The sequence below is a fragment of the Ursus arctos genome, unplaced genomic scaffold (genome assembly GCF_023065955.2).
Source record: "Ursus arctos isolate Adak ecotype North America unplaced genomic scaffold, UrsArc2.0 scaffold_6, whole genome shotgun sequence".
Lineage (NCBI taxonomy): Eukaryota > Metazoa > Chordata > Mammalia > Carnivora > Ursidae > Ursus > Ursus arctos.
In genome coordinates this window covers 30,159,588-30,182,994 of record NW_026623078.1, presented here as the reverse complement: position 1 = coordinate 30,182,994, position 23,407 = coordinate 30,159,588, and the positions used below count along the sequence as shown (strand labels likewise).

Here is a 23,407-nt window from a genome sequence, read left to right as displayed (position 1 = left end):
GTGTTTTGTCTTTGTGAATTGTTTATATGTGTCTACTGGTAACTTTTCCTTTTTATTTGTAAATAAAATTTTTTGGATTATACCCCCTTGAGAATTTTTGAGCTACTATTTATAATTATTACTTTATATTTTTCATTCATTATTCAACAAATAACTAGTGGGAATCTGTGTTTCCACAGTACTGTACTAAGTAGGAGTTTGGTATATTTTGAACCTTTCTCCCTGGTGATTAATTTAAACCCCCAGGGAAAGGAAACCCATTTTAACATTAAGCTGTAGGAAATATAAATTAAGAAGGCACGTGTGCTGTGAAATAATATTTTTAAATGAGTGGCTGAAATAAGGCAGAGTTTTTGGGATCAGTTAATGAGGCAGACCTGACAGGGCATGTGTTCTACAGCGTTTAAGGGGAAGCCTGTATTAGGCAGCTGTAGCATTGGGAGAGGCCAGCAGGAGGGGATTAACAGAAGGCTCTGTAGTCTGGTGGTTTCTTTGAAAGAGTTTTTGTTGGGAACATGGGAACTAAGAGAAATCTTTAAGAGCTGACTCAAGTGGAATGGGAGGACAGGCAGGACAAAACAGCATTTCAATGCCAGAAGAGTAGGAGAACCCTATAGGGCAAGAGGGAGCCAGGTGTTATGTAGGAAGAATAAAGGTGTACCAAGATACACTGTAAAGTGTAAAGCTAGGGTACGATTATCAAGAAGTTAAGGCCTAGAGTTTAAGGGATAATGATACTTATCTCACAGGTTTGTTGTGAGGAGTAATTGAACTAATAACAAAGGCAAAATGCTTAGCATTGGCCCTGGTACTGTTGCTACTGGTATTAATATTGCTGTTGCTATTGCTGTCTGGCTCTGGAGATTGTTGAGAAAGGAGGGCAGACATTTAGGTTAGTCATTAGAGTAGAGTAGTTGTTTGGGGGAATGAAAAGCACTTGGGTGTTTTTCAAGTCCAGGTCTGCTGTAAGTGCTCTCCTCTTTCTTGCCATAGGCACCAAGAGCTCTATTCTTTTCTCTTAAAAGCTGCTGCTACTTACTCTTAGTTATTTTATCCAAGTCTGGCTGTGGAGTAGAATCTGCCAATCTCTGTTGAAGCTGTAGGATGCCATCTATAGATTGAGGACTAAAAAAATAACATAAGGAAGTTAAAATATGTAAGAAGGGCTTTGGCTTTCTGCTGTGTTGGCATAACAGGATTTTTCCTCTGTGTGGCCAGCTTCCAAGATGGCCCTAATGATCCCTGCTTCCTGATATACCATTGTATAATCCTTTCACACATTGTGTGGCCAATAGAATGTGGTGGAAGTGATGGATCATTTCCAAGGATAGGTTATAAAAGACATTGTGGCTTTTGCCTCTTCTCTGTCCCTTTGTGCTGCCCTCCCCTCTCCCCGCTCCACCTCTTGCTCATTCAGAGTAGTTAGCTGCCATGTTGTGAATGGCTCTATGGAGAGGCGCATGTAGTGAGAAATTGAGGCCTCCTGCCAACAGCTAACAAGGAACTGAGGCCTCTAGCCAACAGTGTGTGACTGAGTCTTCTTGGAAGCAGATTTTCCAGCCCTTGTCAAGTTTCCAGCTGTAAACTACTGGCCCATCGACATCTTGACTGCAACCTCATGAGATATCCTGAGCCAGAACCACCTAGCTAAGCTGCTTCTTGATTGCTGAACCTCAGAAACTGTGTGAAAAAAATAAATGCTTGTTTTTTAAGATGCTAAGTTGGGGGTAATTTGTTATGCAGCAATAATATACTCTTCCTCCTTAAACAACTTGAGAACATATAAATATGTAAACAATGATTTTTAGACATTGGATGGCAGGTGGCATCAGACTGATCCCTGAGAGAATGGAAACAAATGAGGTAAGCCCTTCTATGACACCAGTTCACAGTAGAGCCTAGAGGTTGTTTATAGGCTGCAGTGCAAGGAGGAGGAACCAAAACAGAGCCCACCTTTGTTGAGATTAGGAAATAAAGACAAGTGTTTGGGAAGGCCAAGATGGTTAGAATTGCAGGGCAGAGTGCCAGAGAGAAGAGACTTGGGGGAAGAGGGGTGAGTATATAGGTAAGTAGAAAAGTGCACTCAAGCATGAAAACATTCTGGAGATCTGCAAAGGGTGCTTCTTGAGTTTTTGGCTGCGTTATGATCTGTAGATGCATGACAAGACCTAGTCAAAGTCAGGGAAAGAACTACTGGAAAGCAGTAAGAAAACAATTTCCAGAATTCATACAAGGCATTAATAGTTTGTGTCTAGACTATCCAGAGTCTAAAGACCTTGTAATACATGAGGCATTGGGAAGAGTCCTCAGAAGGCTTTGAGTGGTCCCAAGTAACTTAACTGTGCACCAGAATAAAGTCCAGCATTAGAGGAATGCAAGACAATTCAGAATCCAACAATAAAATTTATGGTTTTAATCATTGACTCAAAAATTATAATGCTTGTTTCACCTTAAATAAGGACAGATCAGTAAGGAAATAGAGGACTTGAACAGCATTATAAGCCAGTTAGACTTAATAGACATACACAAAACACCCAGTAAGAGCAGAATACACATTTTTTTCAAGTGCACATGAGACATTCTACAAGGGATAGTCCATATGTTAGACTACAAAAAAATCTCAATACATTTTAAATAATTGAAATCATAAAAGTATCTTCAGTCACAGTGGAATGAAGCTAGAAGTCAATAAGAATACCGGAAAACTCACAATTATGTAGAAATTAAACAACACACTCATAAATAACAGGTCAAAGAAGAAATCACAGGGGACATTAGAAAATAATTACAGACAAATGAAAATGAAAACACAGTGCACCATAATGTAATGAGATACAGCAAAAGCAGTGCTCAGAGGGAAATTTATAGCAGTAGATACCTATATTTAAAAAGAAGAACTCAAAAGAACTCAAATCTAATTTTTCACCTTACGGAAAGTAGAAAAAGAGGAGCAAATCAAACCCAAAGCAAGCCAAAGAAAGGAAATAATAAAGATTAAAGTGGAGATAAGTGAAAATAGAGTATAGGAAACAATATGATCAACAAAACAAAAAGTTGGTTCTTTGAGATCAACAAAATTGACAGACCTTTACCTAGACTGACAAAAGGGGAAAAACGGAAAGACACATATAACTAAAATCAGAAATGAAAGTGGAGATATTGCTGCTGACCTTAAAGAAATAAGGAAGGTTATAAAATAATACAATGAACAACTGTATATCAACAGATTGGATAACCTACATGAAATGGACATATTCCTAGAAACACAGATTACCAAAACTGACTCAAGAAACAATAGAAAATATGAACTGATGTATAACAAGCAAACAGATTGGATTAAGAATAATAATTTAAAAATCCCTCCCAAACAAAGAAAAGTCCAGGACCAGATGGCATTACTGATGAATTTTATCAAACATTTAAAGAAGAATTAACACAAATTCCTCTGAGACTCTTCCCAAAAATAGGAGAACAGAGAATACTTCCTAACTCAGTGAGACCAGCATTACTCTAATATCAAAGCCGGACACCATGAGAAATAATATGGAAACTATAGATTGATATCCTTATGAGTATCGATGCAAAAATCCTCAACAAAACACTAAGACGCAACCAACAATATATTCAAATGGTTATATGCCATGTCCAAGTGGGATTTATCCAGGTGGGAATGCCAGAGCAGTTCAATGTAGGAAAATCAATCAGTGGAGGAGGAAGGGAAACAAGCAAACAGACATCACTTGTTAGTATGGGAGACTTGACAAAATGTAATAGAAACACTCTAGAACTAGGAAGAGAAGGGAACTTCTTCAATAGATAAAGGAATTTATGAAAAAACCACAACTAACATCCAATTCAGTAGTGAAAGACTGAAAACTTTTCCCTATGATCAGGAACAACACAAGGGTGCCTATTTTCTTTTTCTTTCTTTCTTTCTTTCTTTCTTTCTTTCTTTCTTTCTTTCTTTCTTTCTTTCTTTCTAAGATTTTATGTATTTATTTGAGACAATGAGCAAGAGAGAGCACAAGTGGGAGAAAGAGCAGAGGAAGAGGTAGAAATAGACCCCCCCCCCCCCCCCCACTGAGCAGGGAGCTCAATGTGGGGCTTGATCCTGGCACTCTGGGATCATGATCTGAGCTGAACGCAAATGCATTACTGACAGCCACCCAGGCACCCCAAGGGTGCCTATTTTCACATTGCTATTCAACATTGTGGTAGTAGTTATAGCCAGAGAAGTTAGGCAAGAAAAAGAAAACATCCAAATTGGAAAGGAAGAAGTAAAGTTATTTCTATTTGTAAACAGCATGATCCCATATATAGAAAACCCCAAAGAATCCACAAAAACCCACTAGAGCTAATACACAAATTCAGAAAAATTGTAGGTGCAAGGTCAACACACAATAAATTGCGTTTTGTATACCAGTGGTAAATAATCCAAAAAGGAAACTAAGAAAACTGTTCCATTTAATATTGTCCAAAAGCATAAGGAGTTGAAAGATTGGTGTGCTGAAAACTATAAAACATTGTTGAGAGAAATTAAAGACCTAAATAAATGGAAAGACATTCTGTGTTTATAGATTGGAAGACTTAATATTGTTGAGGTGTCAATACTATGCAAAACAAGGTATAGATTAAATGCAATCTTTATCAGAATTTTAGTGAGCTCTTTGAAGAACTGGAAAAGCAGATTCTTAAATTCATATGAAATTGCAGTGGGCCCAAATAGCCAAAACTCTGTTCTTGAAAATGAATAGAGTTGGAGGTCTCATACTTCCCCATTTCAAAGCACTATAAAGCTACAGTAGTCAAAACAGTGTGGTACTGACGTGAGGATAGACATAAACCAATGGAATAGAATTGAGAGGAGAGAAACTAATAAATAAAACTTATACTGTATATAACATATATATATATATATCTACAATGATCATATCTACAAATGATCTTTGACGAGAATGCCACGACCACTCAATTCAAGAAGGAACAATTCTTTAACAGATAGTTTTGGGAGAACTAGATATCCACATGCAGAAGAATAAACTTGGATCCCTACTTCACACTGCATTAAAATATCAACTCTAAATGGATCAATGACCTAAATATAAGAATTAAAATCCTGACAACTCAACAACAAAACTACAAACAACCCAATGAAAAATGGGGAAAGGACTTGAATCGACAATTCTCTAAAGAAGGTATACAAATGACCAATGTGCATGTGGGTTTTTTTTTTAATTTTTAAATTTTTTTAGTTTTTAGATTTTAAAAAATTTATTTATTTGAGAGAGAGAATGGACAGGGAGAGCGGTAGAGGGAGAGGGAGAAACACACTCCCTGCTGAGCAGGGTGCTTGATGTGGGGCTCGATCCCAGGATGCTGGGATAATGAACTGAGCCGAAGGCAGATAGATGCCCAACCAAATGAGCCACCCAGGCACCCCGGCCTATATACATATGAAGAAATACTCAGCCTTGTTAATGAAAGGGAAATGCAAATGCAAGCCACAATGACATAGCACTTCATGCCCACTAGAATGGCTAGAGTAAAAAACAAAAACAGTAACAAGTGTTGGTGAGGATGTAGAAACAAATGCTTGTACATTGCTGGTGGGAATGTAAAATGGTTCACCTTCTGTGGAAAACAGTTTGGCAGTTCTTTAAAAAATTAAACATAGAATTAGCATATGACCCAGTCATTCCTAGGTGTATGCCCCAAAGAACTGACAACAGGTACTCATACATATGTACACACTTGTTCATAGTAATACTATTTACAGTAGTCAAATAATGGAAGCAGCCCAAATGCCTGTAGATGGATGAATGGATAAACAAATTTTGGTATACACATACTATTGACTATTATTCACCTATCTATAAAAAAAAATCAAAACAAAACTGAAGTACTGATACATGCTGCAGTGTGGTGAACCTTGGAAACATTTTGCTAAGTGAAATAAGTCAGACACAAAGGTTGCATATTGTATGATTCCATTTATATGAAATATCCATAATGAGTACACCTATATAAACAGAACTCAGATTGGTGTTTTCCAGGGCCTAGGGGTAAGGGAAATAGGGAGCAGCTGCATAATGGGTACAGAGTTTCTTTTTGGGGTGATAAAAATGTTTTGGAACTAGATAGAGGTGGTAGTTGCACAACATTGTGAATGTACTAAATGCTGCTGATGTGTTCATTTAAAAATGTTTAATTCAATGTTATGTCAATTTCACCTCAAAAAAAAAAAATTTAAGGAGTTGGCTTCAAGATGGTGATGTAGGAGATTCTGAGCTTGCTCCTCCCATAACAAATAAACAACTACATATGTTACAATTTCCTCTGAAAAGGACCACAAGACTGGATGAACAAAGCCTCTTCAGCAAAGGACAAAAAAGATAGCCTTGAGATGGGGAGAAGAGGCAGAGACATCATCTTGCGAAAACACCCATCCCAGGTGTGATACACAGTCAGGAGGGAACTCAGAAATACAAAACTTTTCCCGAGGAGCAGGAGGTTGGTGCTTCACAACAGGCATCCCAATCCTTAGGTACTGTATTAGAGAGATAAGCCACTGAAACACCAGGCTTTGACAACCACCTGGGATTATATCCAGAGAAACCATAGAACTAGGGAATGGAGAACTCACTCTTAAAGTGTTCGCACATATACTCACCCCAGGACCAGCACAAAAATACCAATTTGAAAAGTGCCTTTGTGAAGAAGACCCACTTGGTGATTTTAAGGCATCTGTCAGGCAGGAAACTGTTGGGACTCTCTCTGGAGGTGGAGACATTAGTGGGTGCCATATTTGTGACCTCATCCTACCTTGCTAATGTTGGTGCTGGTGGGAACCATTTTGTAATTGTATGTCAAATTGCCGAAGCCAGTGGGTGCACCCAGCTGAGAACCCTGCCCACTCCCACTGTGCAATCACATGTTGGCAGCCAGGTGAAAGTTCCACACAGCCACATGCTGCAGCTGAGTCAGGTGCCAGCCTCACTCACCCTATGCTGCAGACATGGTGTCACCACAGTAGACAGTGCATACAGCCCACATAGGGGATTTAGCTCTGGTGGTCAGAGGGGATTTTGCTTTTGAGGTGCATGTGACATCTCCTACCCAAGGCTAGGAGAGGTAGTTGATTTGCCTGATCTGTAGAAACAAACAAGAACCAGGCAAAAGGAGGTGACAGAGAATATATTCCAAATGAAAGAACAAGATAAAACATCAGACAATGACATTAATGAAATGGAGATAAGCAAATCAACCTGATAAAGAATTCAGAGTTATAGGCCATAAAGATTCTCACTGAACTTTGAAGAATAGATGAACACAGTGAGATCCTTCATAAAGAGACAGTGTAAGAAAGCTCAAACAGAAGTTATAGAGCCGAAGAGTGAAATAACTGAGAACTACACTAGACAGGTTTAGCAGCAGCCTGGATGAACTGAATATTGGATCAGTGAGCTGATGATCAGCTGATGACAAAGCAGTAGAACTCATGTAGAGACAGTAGTGAAAAGAAAAAAGAATTTAAAAAAATGAAGATAAGGGATCCTTGCGACAACATCAAGTGCAGTAACATTCACTTTATATGGGTCCTAGAAAGAAAGAAAGGGGCAGAACACTTTTCTGAAGAAATAATGGCTGAAAACTTTCCTAATCTGGGGAAGGAAATAAACATACACGTCCAGGAAACTCGGCGAATTCCAAATAAGATGAAGCCAAAGAGATACACATCAAGATACATTATAATTAAAATGGTTAAAGTTAAGGAGAGAACCTTAAACATAGCAAGAGAAAAACAACTTATTACATAAAAAGGAAACCTCATAAGGCTATCAGCAGAGTTTTCAGCAGAAACTTTGCAAGCCAGAAGCGGGTGGCATGACATATTCAAAGTGCTGAATGGAAAAAAAATTCAAAAATTCTTTATTTGGCAAGGCTATTCAGAATTGAAGGAGGGATTAAGAATTTTTCAGATAATCAAAAGCTAAAGGAGTTCATCACTATTAAACCAGTCTTATAAGAAATGCTTAAAGGGATTTATCTAAACAAAAGAAATGGCATTAATAACAATATATGAAAGTAAAAATCTCTTTGGAAAAGGTAAGTATATATTAAAAGTAGTGGATCAGGGGTGCCTGCGTGGCCCAGTCATTTAAGTGTCCAACTCTTGATTTCGGCTCAGGTTCTGATCTCAGGGTTGTGAGATTGAGCTCCCCATGAGGCTCTGAGCTGGGTGTGGAGCCAGCTTGAGATTCTCTCTCTTCCTCTCTGCCCCTCCCCACCCAAAAGAAAAGTAAATAAATAAAAGTAGAGGATCAGTCACTTATAAAGCAAGTAGGAAGCTCAAGAAAAGACAAAAATAGTAAAGTTAACTAAAACTATGATAGTTAAGGGCACCTGGGTGGCTCAGTTGTTAAGTGTCTGCCTTCGGCTCAGGGCATGATCCCAGAATCCTGGGATCAAGCCCCACATCAGGCTCCTCCGCTGGGAGCCTGCTTCTTCCTCTCCCACTCCCCCTGCTTGTGTTCCCTGTCTTGCTGGCTGTCTCTATCTCTGTCACATAAATAAATAAAATCTTTAAAAAATATATTTTGGAATATGTTCAAATTTAATTGCTAGCAATTCAAAGTAGCCCATTCTATACATAGTAAGTTATATATGAATCTCATGGTAACCACAAAGCAAAAATTTACAACAAATACACAAAAGAAAATGAGAAAAGAATCTGAACATAACAGTAAAGAAAGCCATCAAACCACAAGGGAAGAGAAAGAAGAAGGGAACAGAGGAACTATGACAACAGCCAGAAAACAATGAGCAAAATGGAAATAAGTACATACTTATAAATAATCACTGTAACTGTAGATGGACTAAACTCTCCAATCAAGACACAGGGGTGGAATGGGGGAAAAAAAAAAAGAAAGCAAGACCTATCTATATGCTGCCTACAAGAATCTCACTTCGGAAGTAAGGACATACACAGACTAAAAATGAAGGGATGGAGAAAGCTATTCCATGCAAACAGGAATGAAAAGAAAGCTGGAGGGGTTCCTGGCTGCTCAGTTGGTGGAGCATGTGACTCTTGATCTCAGGGTCATGAGTTGAAGCCCCTTGTTGGGTGTAGAGCTTATTACAAAAAAGAAAAGAAAGCTACTATAGCCATACAGCAAACAAAATAGACTCTAAAATAATAATTATAATAATAGACAAGGGTATTACATAATGATAAAGGAGTCAATCCAACAAGTAGACATGACATTAATAAATATGTCTGCATCCAACATAGGAACATCAAGACATATAAAACAAATATTAACAGACCTAAAGGGGAGGAATTGATAGCAATACAATAATAGTAGGGGACTTTAACACCCCACTTATATCAATGAATAGATCATCCAGACAAAATTAATAAGGAAACATCAGCCTTAAATGACACCAGATGGACTTAATGTATTCAGAACATTCCATTCAAAAGCAACAATACACAGTATTCTCAAATGCACATGGTATATTCTCTAGGCTAGATCACATGTTAGGCCACCAGTTAAGCCTCAGTAAATTAAAAAAAGATTGAAATTCTATTGAGCATTTTTTCTGATCAAAGTAGTATGAAATTAGAACTCAAGTACAAGAACAAAACTTGAAAAACCACTAAAATGGGGAGTTTGAATGACATGCTACTCAACATTTTTGTCATTGAAGATAGCAAATAAATAGTGAGAGACAAATGAAAATAGAACTCTGACGTACCAAAATCTTTGGGATACAGCAAGAGCAATTCTAAGAATATTATAGTAATACAGGACTACCTCAAGAAACAAAAATCTCCAGCAATCTAACTTTATACCTGAAGGAGCTAGATAAAAAGAACAAATGAAGCTCAGAGTTAGTAGAAGAAAAGAAATAGCAGAGATCAGAGCAGGAATAATTGAATAGAGACTGAGAAACAATAGAAAAAATTAATAAAGCTAAGAAATGGTTCTTTGAAAAGATAGTTGACAAACTTTTAGTTAGACTAGCCAAGAAAAAAAGAAGGTTCTAATAATCAAAATCAGAAATTGAAAGAGGAGAAATTATAGCTGACACCACAGAACAAAGGATCATAAGAGACCACCGAGAAATGTATGCTAACAAATTGTATAACCTAGAGGAAATGGATAAGTTCCTAGGAACATACAATCTCCTAGGACTGAATCATGAAGAAATAGAAAATCTGAATGAACCCACTACTACTAAAGAGATTGATCAGTAATCAAAAATCTCCCAACAAGCAAAAGTCCAAGACCAGATGGTTTCAGTGGTGATTTCTACCATACAGTCAAAAAGATTTAATACCTATCTTTCTCAAACTCTTCCAAAAAATCGAGGAGGGAATACTTCCAAACTCATTTTATGAGGCCTGCATTACCCTGATAGCAAACCAGACAAGGACACCACATAAAAATTTAAAAAAAATTACAGGCCAGTATCATTAATGAATATTGATGCAATAATAATAATAATAATAATAATAATAATAATAATAATAATAATAATAATAATTCTTCTTCTTCTTCTCCTTCTCCTTCTCCTTCTCCTTCATTTTTATTTTATTTGACAGAGAGAGATAGAGAGGGAACACAAGTAGGGGGAGTGGGAGAAGGAGAAGCAGGCTTCCTGCCAAGCAGGAAACCCAATGTGGGGCTTCATCTGAGGACCCTGGGATCACGACCTGAGCCAAAGGCTGATACTTAACCACTGAGCCACCCAGGTGCCCCCAATGCAGAAATTCTTAACAGAATATTAGCAAACTGAATTCAATAATATGTTAAAAGGATAATAAGCCATGATCAAGTGGGATTTATTTGAGGGATGCAAGGATGGTTCAACATCCACAAATCAACCAACAGGATACACCACTTTAACAAAATGAAGGAAAGAATTTTATGATCATCTTTATAGATGCGGAAAAAGCATTTGGCAAATTTCAACATATATTTTTGATAAAAACTTTCAATGAAGTGGGTACAGAGGGAACATACTTCAACATAACAAAGGCCATATATAGTAAACCCATAGTTAACATCATACTCGGTGGTAAGCAGCTGAAAGCCTTCTCTCTAAAATCAGGAACAAGACAAGGATGCCAACTCTCACCACTTTTATTCGACATAGTGTTGGAAATCCTAGCCACAACAATTGGTAGGAAAAAGAGATAAAGAGCCTCCAGTTTGAAAAGGAAGAAGTAAAACTGTCACTACTTAAAGACGACATGGATGCTATATATAGAAAACCTAAAAGACTTCACCAAAACCTGTTAAAACTAATAAATGAATTCAGTAAATTGATGCAATACAAAAATCAACATAGAAATCTGTGGAGTTTCTGTAATGAGTTATCAGAAAGAATAATTAAGAAAGCAGTCCCACTTATAATTGTCTAAAAAAGAATAAAGTACCTAGGAATAAATTTAACCAAGGAGGTTTAAGACCTATACACTGAAAACTAAGACATCATGAAAGAAATTGAAAAGGACACAAATGTAAATAAATACCATGCTCATGGAAGAATTGATATTAAAATGTCCATACCACCCAAAGCAATCTGCAGATTCAGTACAATCTCTATCAAAATTCAAACGGCATTTTTGACAAAGCTAGACCAAATAATTCTAAAATTTATATGGAACCACATCCTCACCAATACTTCTTTTTTTCTTTTTTTCTCCTTCGTTCCATCCTTCCTTCTTTTTTCTTTTTGCTTCTCTTCTCTTTTCTTGTTAGTGGTCATTCTAATGGGTGTGAAATGGTATTTCATTGTGGTTTTGATTTGCATTTTTCTGATGATTAGAGATGTTTAGTATCTTTTCATATGCTTTTTGGCCATTTGTGTATCATCTTTGAAGAAATATCTATTCAAGTTCCTTGCCCATTTTTTAATTGGGATTTATTTTTTTGTTGCTCTTGTTGAGATGTAAGAGTTCTTTGTATATTCTGGATATCAGTCCCTTACCCAGGTATGTGATTTGCAATGGAAACAACCTTTTTTTAAAAAAAGATTTTATTTATTTATCTGTGTGAGAGAGAGAAGAGAGAGCATGCACACAAGCAGGAGGAGTGGCAGGCAGAGAGAGAAGCAGACTCCCTGCTGAGGAAGGAGCCTGATGTGGGACTTGATTCCAGGACCCTGGGATCATGACCTGAGCCGAGGGTGGATGTTTGACTGAGCCACCCAGGTGTTCCTGGAAACAACTTTTTTTTTTTTTTAAAGATTTTATCCATTCATTTGAGAGAGAGGGAGGGGGAGGGGCAGAGGGCAGGGGGAGGGGCAGAGGGCTGAGCAGGGAGCCTGACATGGGTCTTGATCCCAGGACCCCGAGATCATGACCTTAGCTGAAGGCAGATGCTTAACCAACTGAGCCACCCAGGTGCCCCTGGAAACAACTTTTGAGAAGCAAAGTCAGAGAATTTATTTTCAGCAGACTTGCACTGCAAGAAATCTTGGAGTTATTTCGGCAGAAGGAAAGTACTAACAGGTAGGAATTTGGATCTGTGAAAAGGAATAAAGAGTGCAAGAAATGGCTTAATATGGGGTAAACATAAAATATATTTTCTTAATTTTTAAACTTTTCAAAAGATAGTTGATTATTTAAAACAAAGATAATAACAATGAATTGGTGGCTTATAGCATACATGGAAATAGATTGACTGATGTCAGTAGCATAAGGAATGGTACAGGAGAAAGGAAAGTATAGTATTGTTAGGTGCCTGTACTGTGTCCAAAGTGGTATAATATTTATTTGAGTGTAGGCTTTTATAATGTAGAGCAATTGCTATTTAAAAATTAAGAAAAATTACTTATAAGCCCATGGGGGAGATGAAATTGAATATTAAAAACTAATCAGCCCACAAGAAGGTAGGCAAAGATGAAAAAAAATAAAGAAGAGATGGGACAAAAATAGCAAAATAGTAGATTTAAATTTCACCTTTTTGATAATTAAATATAAATGATCTAAACAATCTAGTTAAAAAGTAAAGATACTCAGATTGGCTAGAAAAGTAATACTCAAATATATGGTGTCAAGAAACTTATTTGGAATATAAAGGTAAAAATAGACTTTTTAAAAAGTATAAGGATGGGGGCGCCTGGTTGGCTCAGCCATTAAGCGTCTGCCTTCAGCTCAGGTCATGATCCCAGGGTCCTTGGATCGAGCCCTGCATCGGGCTCCCTGCTCGGCGGGAAGCCTGCTTCTCCCTCTCACATTCCCCTTGCTTGTGTTCCCTCTCTCATGGTCTCTCTCTGTCAAATAAATGAATAAAATCTAAAAAAAACAAAAGTACAAGGATGGTCTGCATCTGGCTCATGTGTAGTAACAGGGACTATATTTATACTCATCATGGAACAGTCCTCTGCCCCACAAAACAAAGTACAGCAAACCGTGGTTCCGAAGACACTGCATATGAGGCAGTGATGGCCAGTGATCCTTGAGTGGGGAGAAACAAGTGAGGTGAGCCCTACAATTGTCCCGGCCTACTGCGCTGAGAGACTTCACCAGGATGTGGCACAGGCAGTAAGAACTGAGATGTGGAGTTTGGCACATCCTTCTGGTTGAGGTGATGTTGTTGCTCTGGAACTGAGTCACAAATTAGAAAAGCAAGAGAACAAAGTATTTTCAAGTCACTTAACTGCATCCCAGAACAAAGTTCAGGAAGATTTGTAGGAGTGGGAAATACCAGCATACATAAGTTAAAATTCGTAGTGTATGTCATTCAGTTAAAGACTCTCATATATGCACAGGATCCTAAAACCATGACCCATAATGAAAATAATCACAGGGGCACAGAATTGACACAGATGATAGAATTAGCAGAGGATGTTAAAAGTGTTTGTTGTAATTATATTCCGTATGTTCAGAAAGTCAGAAACATGTAAGATGCAAAAAGATCCATATAGAACTGTTAAAGATGAAAACTATACATCTGAGATGAAGAATACACTGGATGAGGTAAATGGTAGATTAGATATTTCAGGAAAAGAGATTATTGAACTTGAAGGCATAGCAATAAAAACCATCCAGTAGAAACATACAGAGAAGAGAGAGGGAGAAAACATCAATTAGCTGTAGGATACCTTCAAAAATCAGATATATAAGTAATTAGAGTTCCTAAAAGAGGCAGGTTACATAAAAATATATTTCCATTAGTAGTGGCCAAAACCTTTCCAAATATGTTTCATTAAGATGAAACCATAGACCAGAACTTTCCAAATAAGTTTTATTAAGATGAAACTATAAGAAAGTTCAATGAGCTACCAAGTATAAGAAATATAAAGGAAACTACACCAAGGCTCATCATAATCAAGTTACCAAATACAAGTGATAAAGAGAAAATCTTAAAAGCAGTCAGAGGAAAAAAAAAGACATGATCAAGTTGTATGCATAGGAACAAAGATAAAGATGACATTAGATTTCTTTTCAGAAATAATATAAGCAAGAAAACAGTAGAATAGCATCTTTAAAGTACTGAAAGATGAAAAATAATCTCCCTAGATTCTATATCTGGCAAAAATACGTTTCAGAAACCAACATGAAAAAATTCATTTTCAGACACAGAAAAGCTGAAGAAATTCAATGCTGTCACCCCCCGCCACACACGTCGGGAAAGTTTTTAAGTCTCTCCTTCAGACAGCCGGAAAATGATGCCAATTGAATTAAAAAAAAAAAAAAAAAAAGAATGCAAGAAATGGTAACTACTTGGGTAAATATATAGAATTTGTTTCTTATTTAATCTCTTTAAAATGTAATTGTTTAAAGTCAAAATATTAACAAGATACTGTATGGTTTATAGCATACATAAAAATAAAATGTGTGATAACAGTAGCTTAAAGACCAAGGGAGAAATGGAAGTATATTATAAGACTCTTAAGCTCTACATTAGGTGGTGTAATGTAAGGTAGACTGTGGTAAATTAAAGATATTGTAAACTCACTAAAATAGGAAACTAAAGAGTTATAAGTAATAAGCAAAGAAAAGTAGATAGAATTTAATCATACAGAACAATTCCAACAGAAGTCATGACAACATGAAAAGGGAAAGATCAGCTGGGACAAACATGAATGGCAAGATGATATGTTCTAATGAGTAAGATGAAATGTTCTATGGAGTAACTGCATTAAATATAAATATAAACAAATATAATATTCTCAGCACCCCAATTTAAAGGCCAAGATTGAAGCAAAAGCGAGATCCAGCTGTATACTTGCCTACAAGAAGCACTTTTAACTATATACACAAATAGGTTAAAAGTAAAATGTGGAAAATGGTAGAACATGGTGACCTATTTGAAAGAAACTTGGAATGAGTTTATTAGTTTTAGACAAGGGAGATTTCAGTGTTATCTGGGATAAAGAAGGTCATTTCATAAAAATAATGGGGGCAGTGAATTAAGGGGACATAACAGGTTTAATGTTTTCACACCTAATAGCCGAACTTCAAAACATGCAAAAAAAAAAATTTATAGAAATGCAAGGAGAAATTCACAATTAGAGATTTCAGTGATCCCTCTCAGTAATTGATATAAGTGGACAGAAAATTACCAGAGGTACAGTTGAGTTGGATACTACTGTCAACCAACTTGACCTAACTAGATTTACAGCACACTCCACTCAAGAAGGGCGGAAGACACATTTGTTCAGAAGTTTACACAGAACATTTACCAAGATAGACTATGTTTACTAAGATAGAACCATAAAAGAAGTCTCAATAAATTCAGAAGGATTCAATTCATAAAGAATCTTCTCAGACCACAGTGGAATTAAATTAGAAATCATTAATAGAAAGATCCTTGGAAAAATTCCCAAATATTTGGAAATTAAGTAGCATGCTTATAAGTAATCCATCATTAGAAGAAGAAATCAAGTGGGAAATTGGAAAATATTTTAAACTGAATGAGAACAGAAACAACATATTCAAGATGCCGCTAAAACAGTACTTAAAGGGAAATATATAGCTTTAAATGTCTGTATTAGAAAAGAAGAAAGATCTTAAGTAAATGACTTTAGTTTCCCTTAAAAGAGTAGAAAAAGAAGAGCAAATTAATTCCAAAGGAAACAGAAGAGCATAATAATCTGAATAGCCCTCTGTGTATTAAATAAATTGAAATTGTCATTAAAAATCTGCTTACAAAGAAAACCCCAGGGCTAGATAGTTTCACTGGTCAATTATATAAAACCAGTGAAGGAAGAAATAGGAAGGAAGTATAGGAAGAAATAATATCAATTCTACATCAACTTTTTAAAAATATTTGAAGTGGATGGAATTATTTTCTAAAGCCTATAATGCTAGCATTACTGGGAAACCAGAAGTGGGCAAAGACCGTAAGTAAACTTCAGAATACTACTATTTGTGAACTCAGATGCAAAAAATCTAAACCAGGGGCACCTGGGTGGCTCAGTCGTTAAGCGTCTGCCTTCGGCTCAGGGTGTGATCCTGGCGTTCTGGGATCGAGCCCCGCATCACGCTCCTCTGCTGGAAGTCTGCTTCTTCCTCTCCCACTCCCCCTGCTTGTGTTCCCTCTCTCACTGGCTGTCTCTCTCTCTCTGTCAAATAAATAAATAAAATCTCAAAAAAAAAAATCTAAACCAGATTTCAGCAAATCAAATTCAGCAGTGTATTAAAAGGTTAATATGTCATGACCACTTGGTGTTTCTCCCAGGAATGCAAGGTTGGTTTAACATAAAAAAAAAAAATCAGGATGCCTGGGTGGCTCAGTGGGTTAAGCATCTGTCCTGAGCTCAGGTCCAGATCCCAGGGTCCTGGGATCGAGTCCCACATTCGGCTCCCTGCTCAGCGGGGAGCCTGCTTTTCCCTCTGCCTGCCGCTCCCCCTGCTTGTGCTCTCTCTCCCTCTGACAAATAAATAAAATCTTTAAGAAAAATCAATATGATTCATCATATTTAGAAACTGAAAAGTAAAAATCATGATCATCTCAGTAGATGCAAAAAAAATCATCTGAGTGGTCCAATAAATATTCCTGATTAAAAAAAAAAAAAAAAGAAACCCTTTAGCAAACTAGGAATAGAAGTGAGATTCCTCAATCTGATAATGGACATTCATGACAAACCTAATTTACTGACATTGTACTTACTGGTGAATGATTGAATACTTTTTTTATACAATCAGAAGCAAGGTAGAGATGTTTACTTTCACCAGTCTTATTCAACATTGTCCTGGGGGTTCTTGCTAATGCAATCAGGGAAGAAAAAAAAATGGTATTCATATGGGAAAGGAAGGAATAAAATTAACCTTATTCATAGATGGCCCGATTATCTATGTCAAAAATCTCACAGACTCTTATTAGCACTAATTGAATGAGTTCAGTAAAGTTGAAGTATACGAGATTAATATACAAAAATCAGGTGGGTTTCTGTAAAGTAGCAAGGAGCTATCAAATTGAAATAGAAATTGCCATTTAAAAAATTAAAAAAACATGAAATACAGTAAATCTAACAAAATGTTAAAGAAAATTGAAAACTATAGAATACTGTTGAAAGTGAAGGATATGTAGTAAATACGTTGAGAGATATAATTGATACAAATTCTGTATTTTGAATTGAACTATGTGCTAAAATTTATTTGTAATCCCTGAATCAGTACTTGCAGTGCTTTGCAGAGTGGCACAAAATTTGAGTTGCCTGATGTGCACAGTTCGAACTGAGGATGAACATTGTTTTCTTGTTTTAGCTCTCATGCCTTACGCAAGTGTCCTTTCCTTGCTGTGTTTAGTGCCACATTTTTAGCATTTTTATGTTTTTTGTTGGTGATTTAGCTGTTTAAAATGTCTCCTGAGCATGGTGCTGAAGTGTTGTGTAGTATTCCTAAAGCACAAGAAAGTTGTGATGTGCCTTTTGGAGAAAGTACATGTATTTAGATAAACTCTGAGTTCAGTGTTAATGAATCAATGATATGTACTAAGTGGGGGATCTATAACCAGAAACACACAAAAAACAAGGTTATATATTGATGGAGAAAAATACTATGACTAGAGGTTTGTTGGAACCTGTCTTTCCCCTAGCAGCTGTGGTTTAATATTTGATATTTCACTGTTCATGGTGACATTAGAAAACATAATTATCATTGAGATGTTATATATATTATTTCAATATTGACAGTTAACTGTATAACCTGTACAGGAGTTGGAAAGCTCAACTTTGTTAAAATGTTGATTTTTACCAAATTAATCTGTAGACTCAAGGGAATTCTTCCCTAATCCTTGCAGGCATTTTTGCCTAAAATAAAATCATATATAAATGCAAGAACTTAGAATAGCCAAAAACAAGTGTGAAAAAGAACAGTGTTGGGGGGCCAACACTACCTAATTTCAAGAAATATTATAAAGCTGCAGTAAAAGCAGCATTGGCTTAAAAATAGACAAATAGATCAATGAAACATAAAAGATAGTCCAGAAATAAACCCACTTACATATCGATAACTGATTTTGACAAAGCCATAAAAAGCAATACAGTGGAAAAAATAATAGCATTTTTCACAAATAGTGCTTGAGCACTAGACATTGATCTACAGAAAATGGAATTGAATTCATATTTTGCACCACGTACAAAAATTAATTCAAAATGGCCCAGAGACCTAAATGTGCAACCTAAAACTATCAAGCTTCTGGAAGAAAACATGGGGGAACATCTTTGAGAACTTAACTAGGTAATGATTTCTTAGATACAACACCAAGAGCACAATATGTAAATGGACAAATTATCAAACTAGATGCTATTAAAATTAAAGTCTGCTCTTCAAAAGACACTGGTAAGAGAATGAAAAGAGATGCCACATTCTGGGAGAAAATCTTTGTGAAACATATACCTAATAACTTATATTTAGAATAAAACAATAAGAAAAATGACCCAATTAAAAATGAATAAAATATTCAGATGGATGCTTCATTACAAGATAAATACAGATAGTGTGTAAAAAATGAAAAGATGATCAACATATGTAGTCAATAGGGAAATGCAAATGAAAATTACAGTGAGATACCATTACATAGCTGTTAGAATGGCTAAAGTTAAGAAGACTGACCATATCAAATAGTGGTAAGGCTACACTGTATTTTAGCGGTGTTTAAATCCCAAGGTGGCTTCATTTGCAGAAGTCAGGGGTTGTAGACATGGCACTTATTGCCTGCTTTGAGTCAGGTCCTTGAGCATCTTCTTGTTTTTCAGAACTTTGGTGGCCCCGTAAAGACTAGAAAGGACAATAGCAGAGTCTAAAACTTTTACACTGTAAGCTATTCCTTACTTCTGGTATGGCTTTGTAAAATAATTCGTTAAATATAAAGGTTATATGTATACATATTCATGGTAAAAAGGTAAAACAGTGTGGTACTACAAAGTAGAAAGTGAGGATTCTCCAGATGCCTGGGTGGCTCAGTCGGTTAAGTATCTGCCTTTGGTTCAGGTCATGATCCCAGGGTCCTGGGATTGAGTCCCACATCAGGCTCCTTGCTCAGCGGGGAGCCTGCTTCTCCTTCTGCCTTCCGCTTCCCCTGTCTGTGCTCTCTCTCTGTCAAGTAAATAAATAAAATCAAAGGGAAAAAAAAAAGAAAGTGAGGATTCTCTCTGTTCCCTGCCAGTTGCATTTCTTCTTTAATGCATGGGCACCTGTTTGATTTAAAAAAGAATTAAAATAAGATCAGACAGTAAGCTGTCCTGTTTTTCATTTAACACTTTGTAATGTTTTCCGTGTTAGTGCATAAGCTCTGTACCTCATCTTTTCAAGGTTGCACATCCCATTGTAGTTTATTTAACTAATTATTGATGGATAAATATTTAGCTTGTTTACAGTTCTTGAATTACCTTCTTGCTATGCAGATTGTCACTGTGTATCTTTTATGCAAGTCGTCCTGTAGTATGAATACCTGGATGTAGAATTGCTGTTCTAAAGATAGATGCAATTGAAACTTTTTTTTAGATTTACTTATTTTAGAGAGAAACTGCGTGTGTGTGGGGTGAGGGGCAGAGGGAGAGGGAGAGAAACTCAGGCTGATTCTGCGCTGAGCGCAGAACCCATCACGGGACTCGATCTCTCAATCTTGAGATCTGAAACCAAGTGTCAGAGGCTTAACTGACTGCAACACCCAAGTGCCCTGCAATTGAAGCTTTAATCAGTATTGCCAGTTTGCTCACCAGAAAGTTTGTGCTAAGTTCTGTTTGCATCGGTAGAGTTTGCACCCATTTTCTTACATCCTTGCCAATACTTACATGTTCATTTTATCATCTTTATCAGTTTAGTGTGGTAAATTACATTTAACTGGAATTCAAATTTTTATTTCTTTAGACATTAGTTTTTTGAGCAGATGTGTTTATTCAAATTATATGAATACGTTTGCCCTTTTTTCTATTGGATTTAAAAAAATTATTTTATCATCTTTGTGTTTTATGGATGTTAATTTTTCTTTACATGTTGCAATTATTTCTCCAGTTTGTCGATTTTTGTAAGCATCATTTGTGGTATGTTTTGCTGGTATGGGAATTTTATATTTTTATGTTACTAAATCTGTCAGCTTATCCCATTATGATTTTTAGGTTTCCCTTCTTACCTAGAAAAGTCATTTGTCTTACAGGATTATGACAGATATTTAGCCAAATTTTCATGTGCTTTTCTCATATTTTTATATTTTACATTTTAATACTTACGGAATTTATTTTTGTGTTCATATGAGGTAGGAACTTAAATTTTTCCCTAATTGATAGGCAATTAGAACAGAACAGTTTGATCCTTGGGTAGTGATTTTGCTTGGACAACCTTAGGTTATAGTCTAATTTGAAGTTATATGGTTTGTCTTAGTTACAGATATGGAGAGATAATCCTATTTCTCCTAGAAGGCAAGAGCCTATGGAAGGCAAATTCCTTTGCTTTTTTGACTTTTTGTTTTATTTTTTCTTTTTATTTACTTGGGAATTAGGATGAGTCACTTCCAATAGCAGGGCATAGGGGAAGGGAATCCAGCAAAGAGACGTAGAAACTGTGTCCAAGTCATTTCTGGGACCAGGGATGGAAACGGATTCTTCTGTGGAGAGACTTGCCTTGGCAGGTGAGGTAGACTATGTATTAGCAACAACTCTGGCTGCAATTTAACTACTTTAAAAATGTTGCTACTGTAAGTTCTGGCTTAGGAAACTTTTGGTGTTTTGGTGGATTCTGGTCAGTTTTTTCTGCTATTTCCTTCTATGCATTCTGCTAATTATCTACTTGAATTTGCTGGAATGTGATGTGTTTTATGTGCTTTCTCCTGCATGTGTGCTGTGAACAAGCTTGGATTGTCTTTCTCTCTTCTACCCTTACGAGCCTGGTGAATTCCTGCTTTACGTAACTCATCTAATCACCTCCTCTTGAAACCTGCCTTTCAGTACCTCCTTCACCTAAGAACTCCCGATAACAGCCTTATTATAGCACTCGTATTGTAGTACTGTATTTGTTTATTGTATGTGTCTGTTTCTTATACCATTCTCTGAGCTCTCTTGGGACAGGGATTTTGCCTGTTGATTAAAAACTCTCAGCTCCATTATTTTGGTATAGTTTGAAGATTTAAGTCCCAGAGAGTCAGAACATTTTATAAAAATACAAAAGTAGGGTATTTCTCAAAAAGACTAGAGTGTATCTGTTTTTTGTTGAATGTGCTGATACTGTTGTTACAAGTAGCTATTTACTAGTGTTACCTTGTCAAAGTGATGGGGAGTTTCACATAAACAAATTTCATATCAACAAAGATAGAATATTCCCTTACACAAATATCAGAACTCTTAAATGTCTTTTATATCACAGATGGGAATTTTTCAGTGGAAACAAACTTATGATGTCGTAAGTCAGTGGGAAAAATAACAAATACATGCTTTGTACAGAATAGTAAAGAAGTCTGTTTGTGTGAATAAAATCAGCTTATCCTAACAGAACATTTTAACTCAGAATATTTTAGCTTGGAGGGCTACAAAAAAAAAGTTTATAAAACTATATCACTGTTTTCATAATCTGATGATAGTATGTTTTAACATATTATTTATAATCACAATAATAATGGATTCTTGTCATTGTTAACAGTTCTTGGATCAACTCATACAGTTATCCAGTAATATAAAAACAACTCTTATTCTTGTTTTACTGTCTAGGAAAGTGACCTTTAAATACTTTCTCAAACTCATATAGGTATCAGTAAGTGGCAAAGATACCCAAAACAGGCTCCGAACCATCATATAGCAGTTGCTCTCTCAAAATGACAAAGTCTTAGATTGTGAAATCCATTATCATTAATTTTATTTACTTCTAAGTAGGCTTCTATTCCAGGCACCAAACTGACTTGAAGCCAATTTCAAAATCTCTTCAGTGAAAACATTCTTAGGTCTCTTGAAAATGTATACCTATACAACAGTGTGTATTTCTCACTTTTTGCACTATTGACTTTTCTAAGAAGTTATATATAAATTAAACTTGTAGATCTCAATTTTTATAGATCAGTTTGTTTTATAGTTTCATAGACGCTTTATTAAAATTTTGGTTTAATTTTTTAAAAAAGGTTTATTGTTTATTTATTTTAGAGTAGTGAGATCGTGTGCCTGCATGATTGGGGGAGGGCAGAGGGAGAGGGAGAGAGAGAATCTCAAATAGACTCCCCACTGAGCGCAGAGCCCCACACGGGGCTTGATCCCATGATCCAGAGATCATGATCTGAACCAAAATCAAGAGTTGGTCACTCAACTCTCTGAGCCACCCAGGCATCCCAAAAATTTTGGTTTAATTTTTAATTATTGCTCTACCACTGAGCTCTGTCAGGTACTTAATACTAATAAGAATCCTGTTTAAATAGAGGCACAGCCATTTAAAGTAACGTTTTAATCATTTTATAAATAAATTACAACTAAGACTATTTTTAATTTTACCAAATTTAAACCTTTAAATTTTAGTTATAAAGCTCTGTGTGAGATCCTGTGTGTATTGCACACCTTTCACACTAAAACTTCAGCTATACATTAAAATGTTTTATAGGATTCATGTTATTTTTATGCAGCAAGAAGTCAAAGTTAATGGAATATAAGTTTAACACCATGTTATTAGTTGGCACTTTCCTTTAAAGGATTTAGATCAGGTTTTCTTACCAAACAAGTAGATAGAACTATAAACTTATTATTTTTTTAAAATTTAAGTTCAGTTAGCTGAATCATTTTAATGTATAAAAATCTATGCTCTTAAAAATTTTCACTATGGAATTGTCACATTGTGCTTGATACACTCCTAATATTTTTTGCGTTGTAGCAGATGAATATATAGCATTGCTGAGTTATGAAAATTATACAGTAGTATAAATGCTATTTAAGTGTTTTGCAAAATTGGCTGATTTTTTCCAGACTTTAATAT

At 36.1% G+C, this 23,407-nt stretch overlaps 1 protein-coding gene across 31 annotated transcripts in view; it reads left to right on the top strand.

Annotated features, from left to right (window-relative positions):
• STAU2 (staufen double-stranded RNA binding protein 2) overlaps window positions 1–23,407 on the top strand; it is a 313,412-nt gene that overhangs the window by 11,223 nt on the left and 278,782 nt on the right. For 8 of the 31 annotated variants that reach the window (XM_048212617.2, XM_048212618.2, XM_057307906.1 and 5 more), the window contains 2 exons: window positions 1,809–1,863; window positions 20,964–21,092. The exons of 14 other annotated variants lie outside the window; for them this stretch is intronic. In XM_048212617.2, coding sequence (XP_048068574.1) covers window positions 21,053–21,092 — 40 coding nt within the window. In that variant the 5' untranslated portion in view covers window positions 1,809–1,863; window positions 20,964–21,052. Of the gene's footprint in view, window positions 1–1,808; window positions 1,864–14,593; window positions 14,745–20,963; window positions 21,093–23,407 lie in introns of all 31 variants that reach the window. 9 more of the 31 variants (XM_026495876.4, XM_044382756.3, XM_057307908.1 and 6 more) reach the window with 4 other exon arrangements.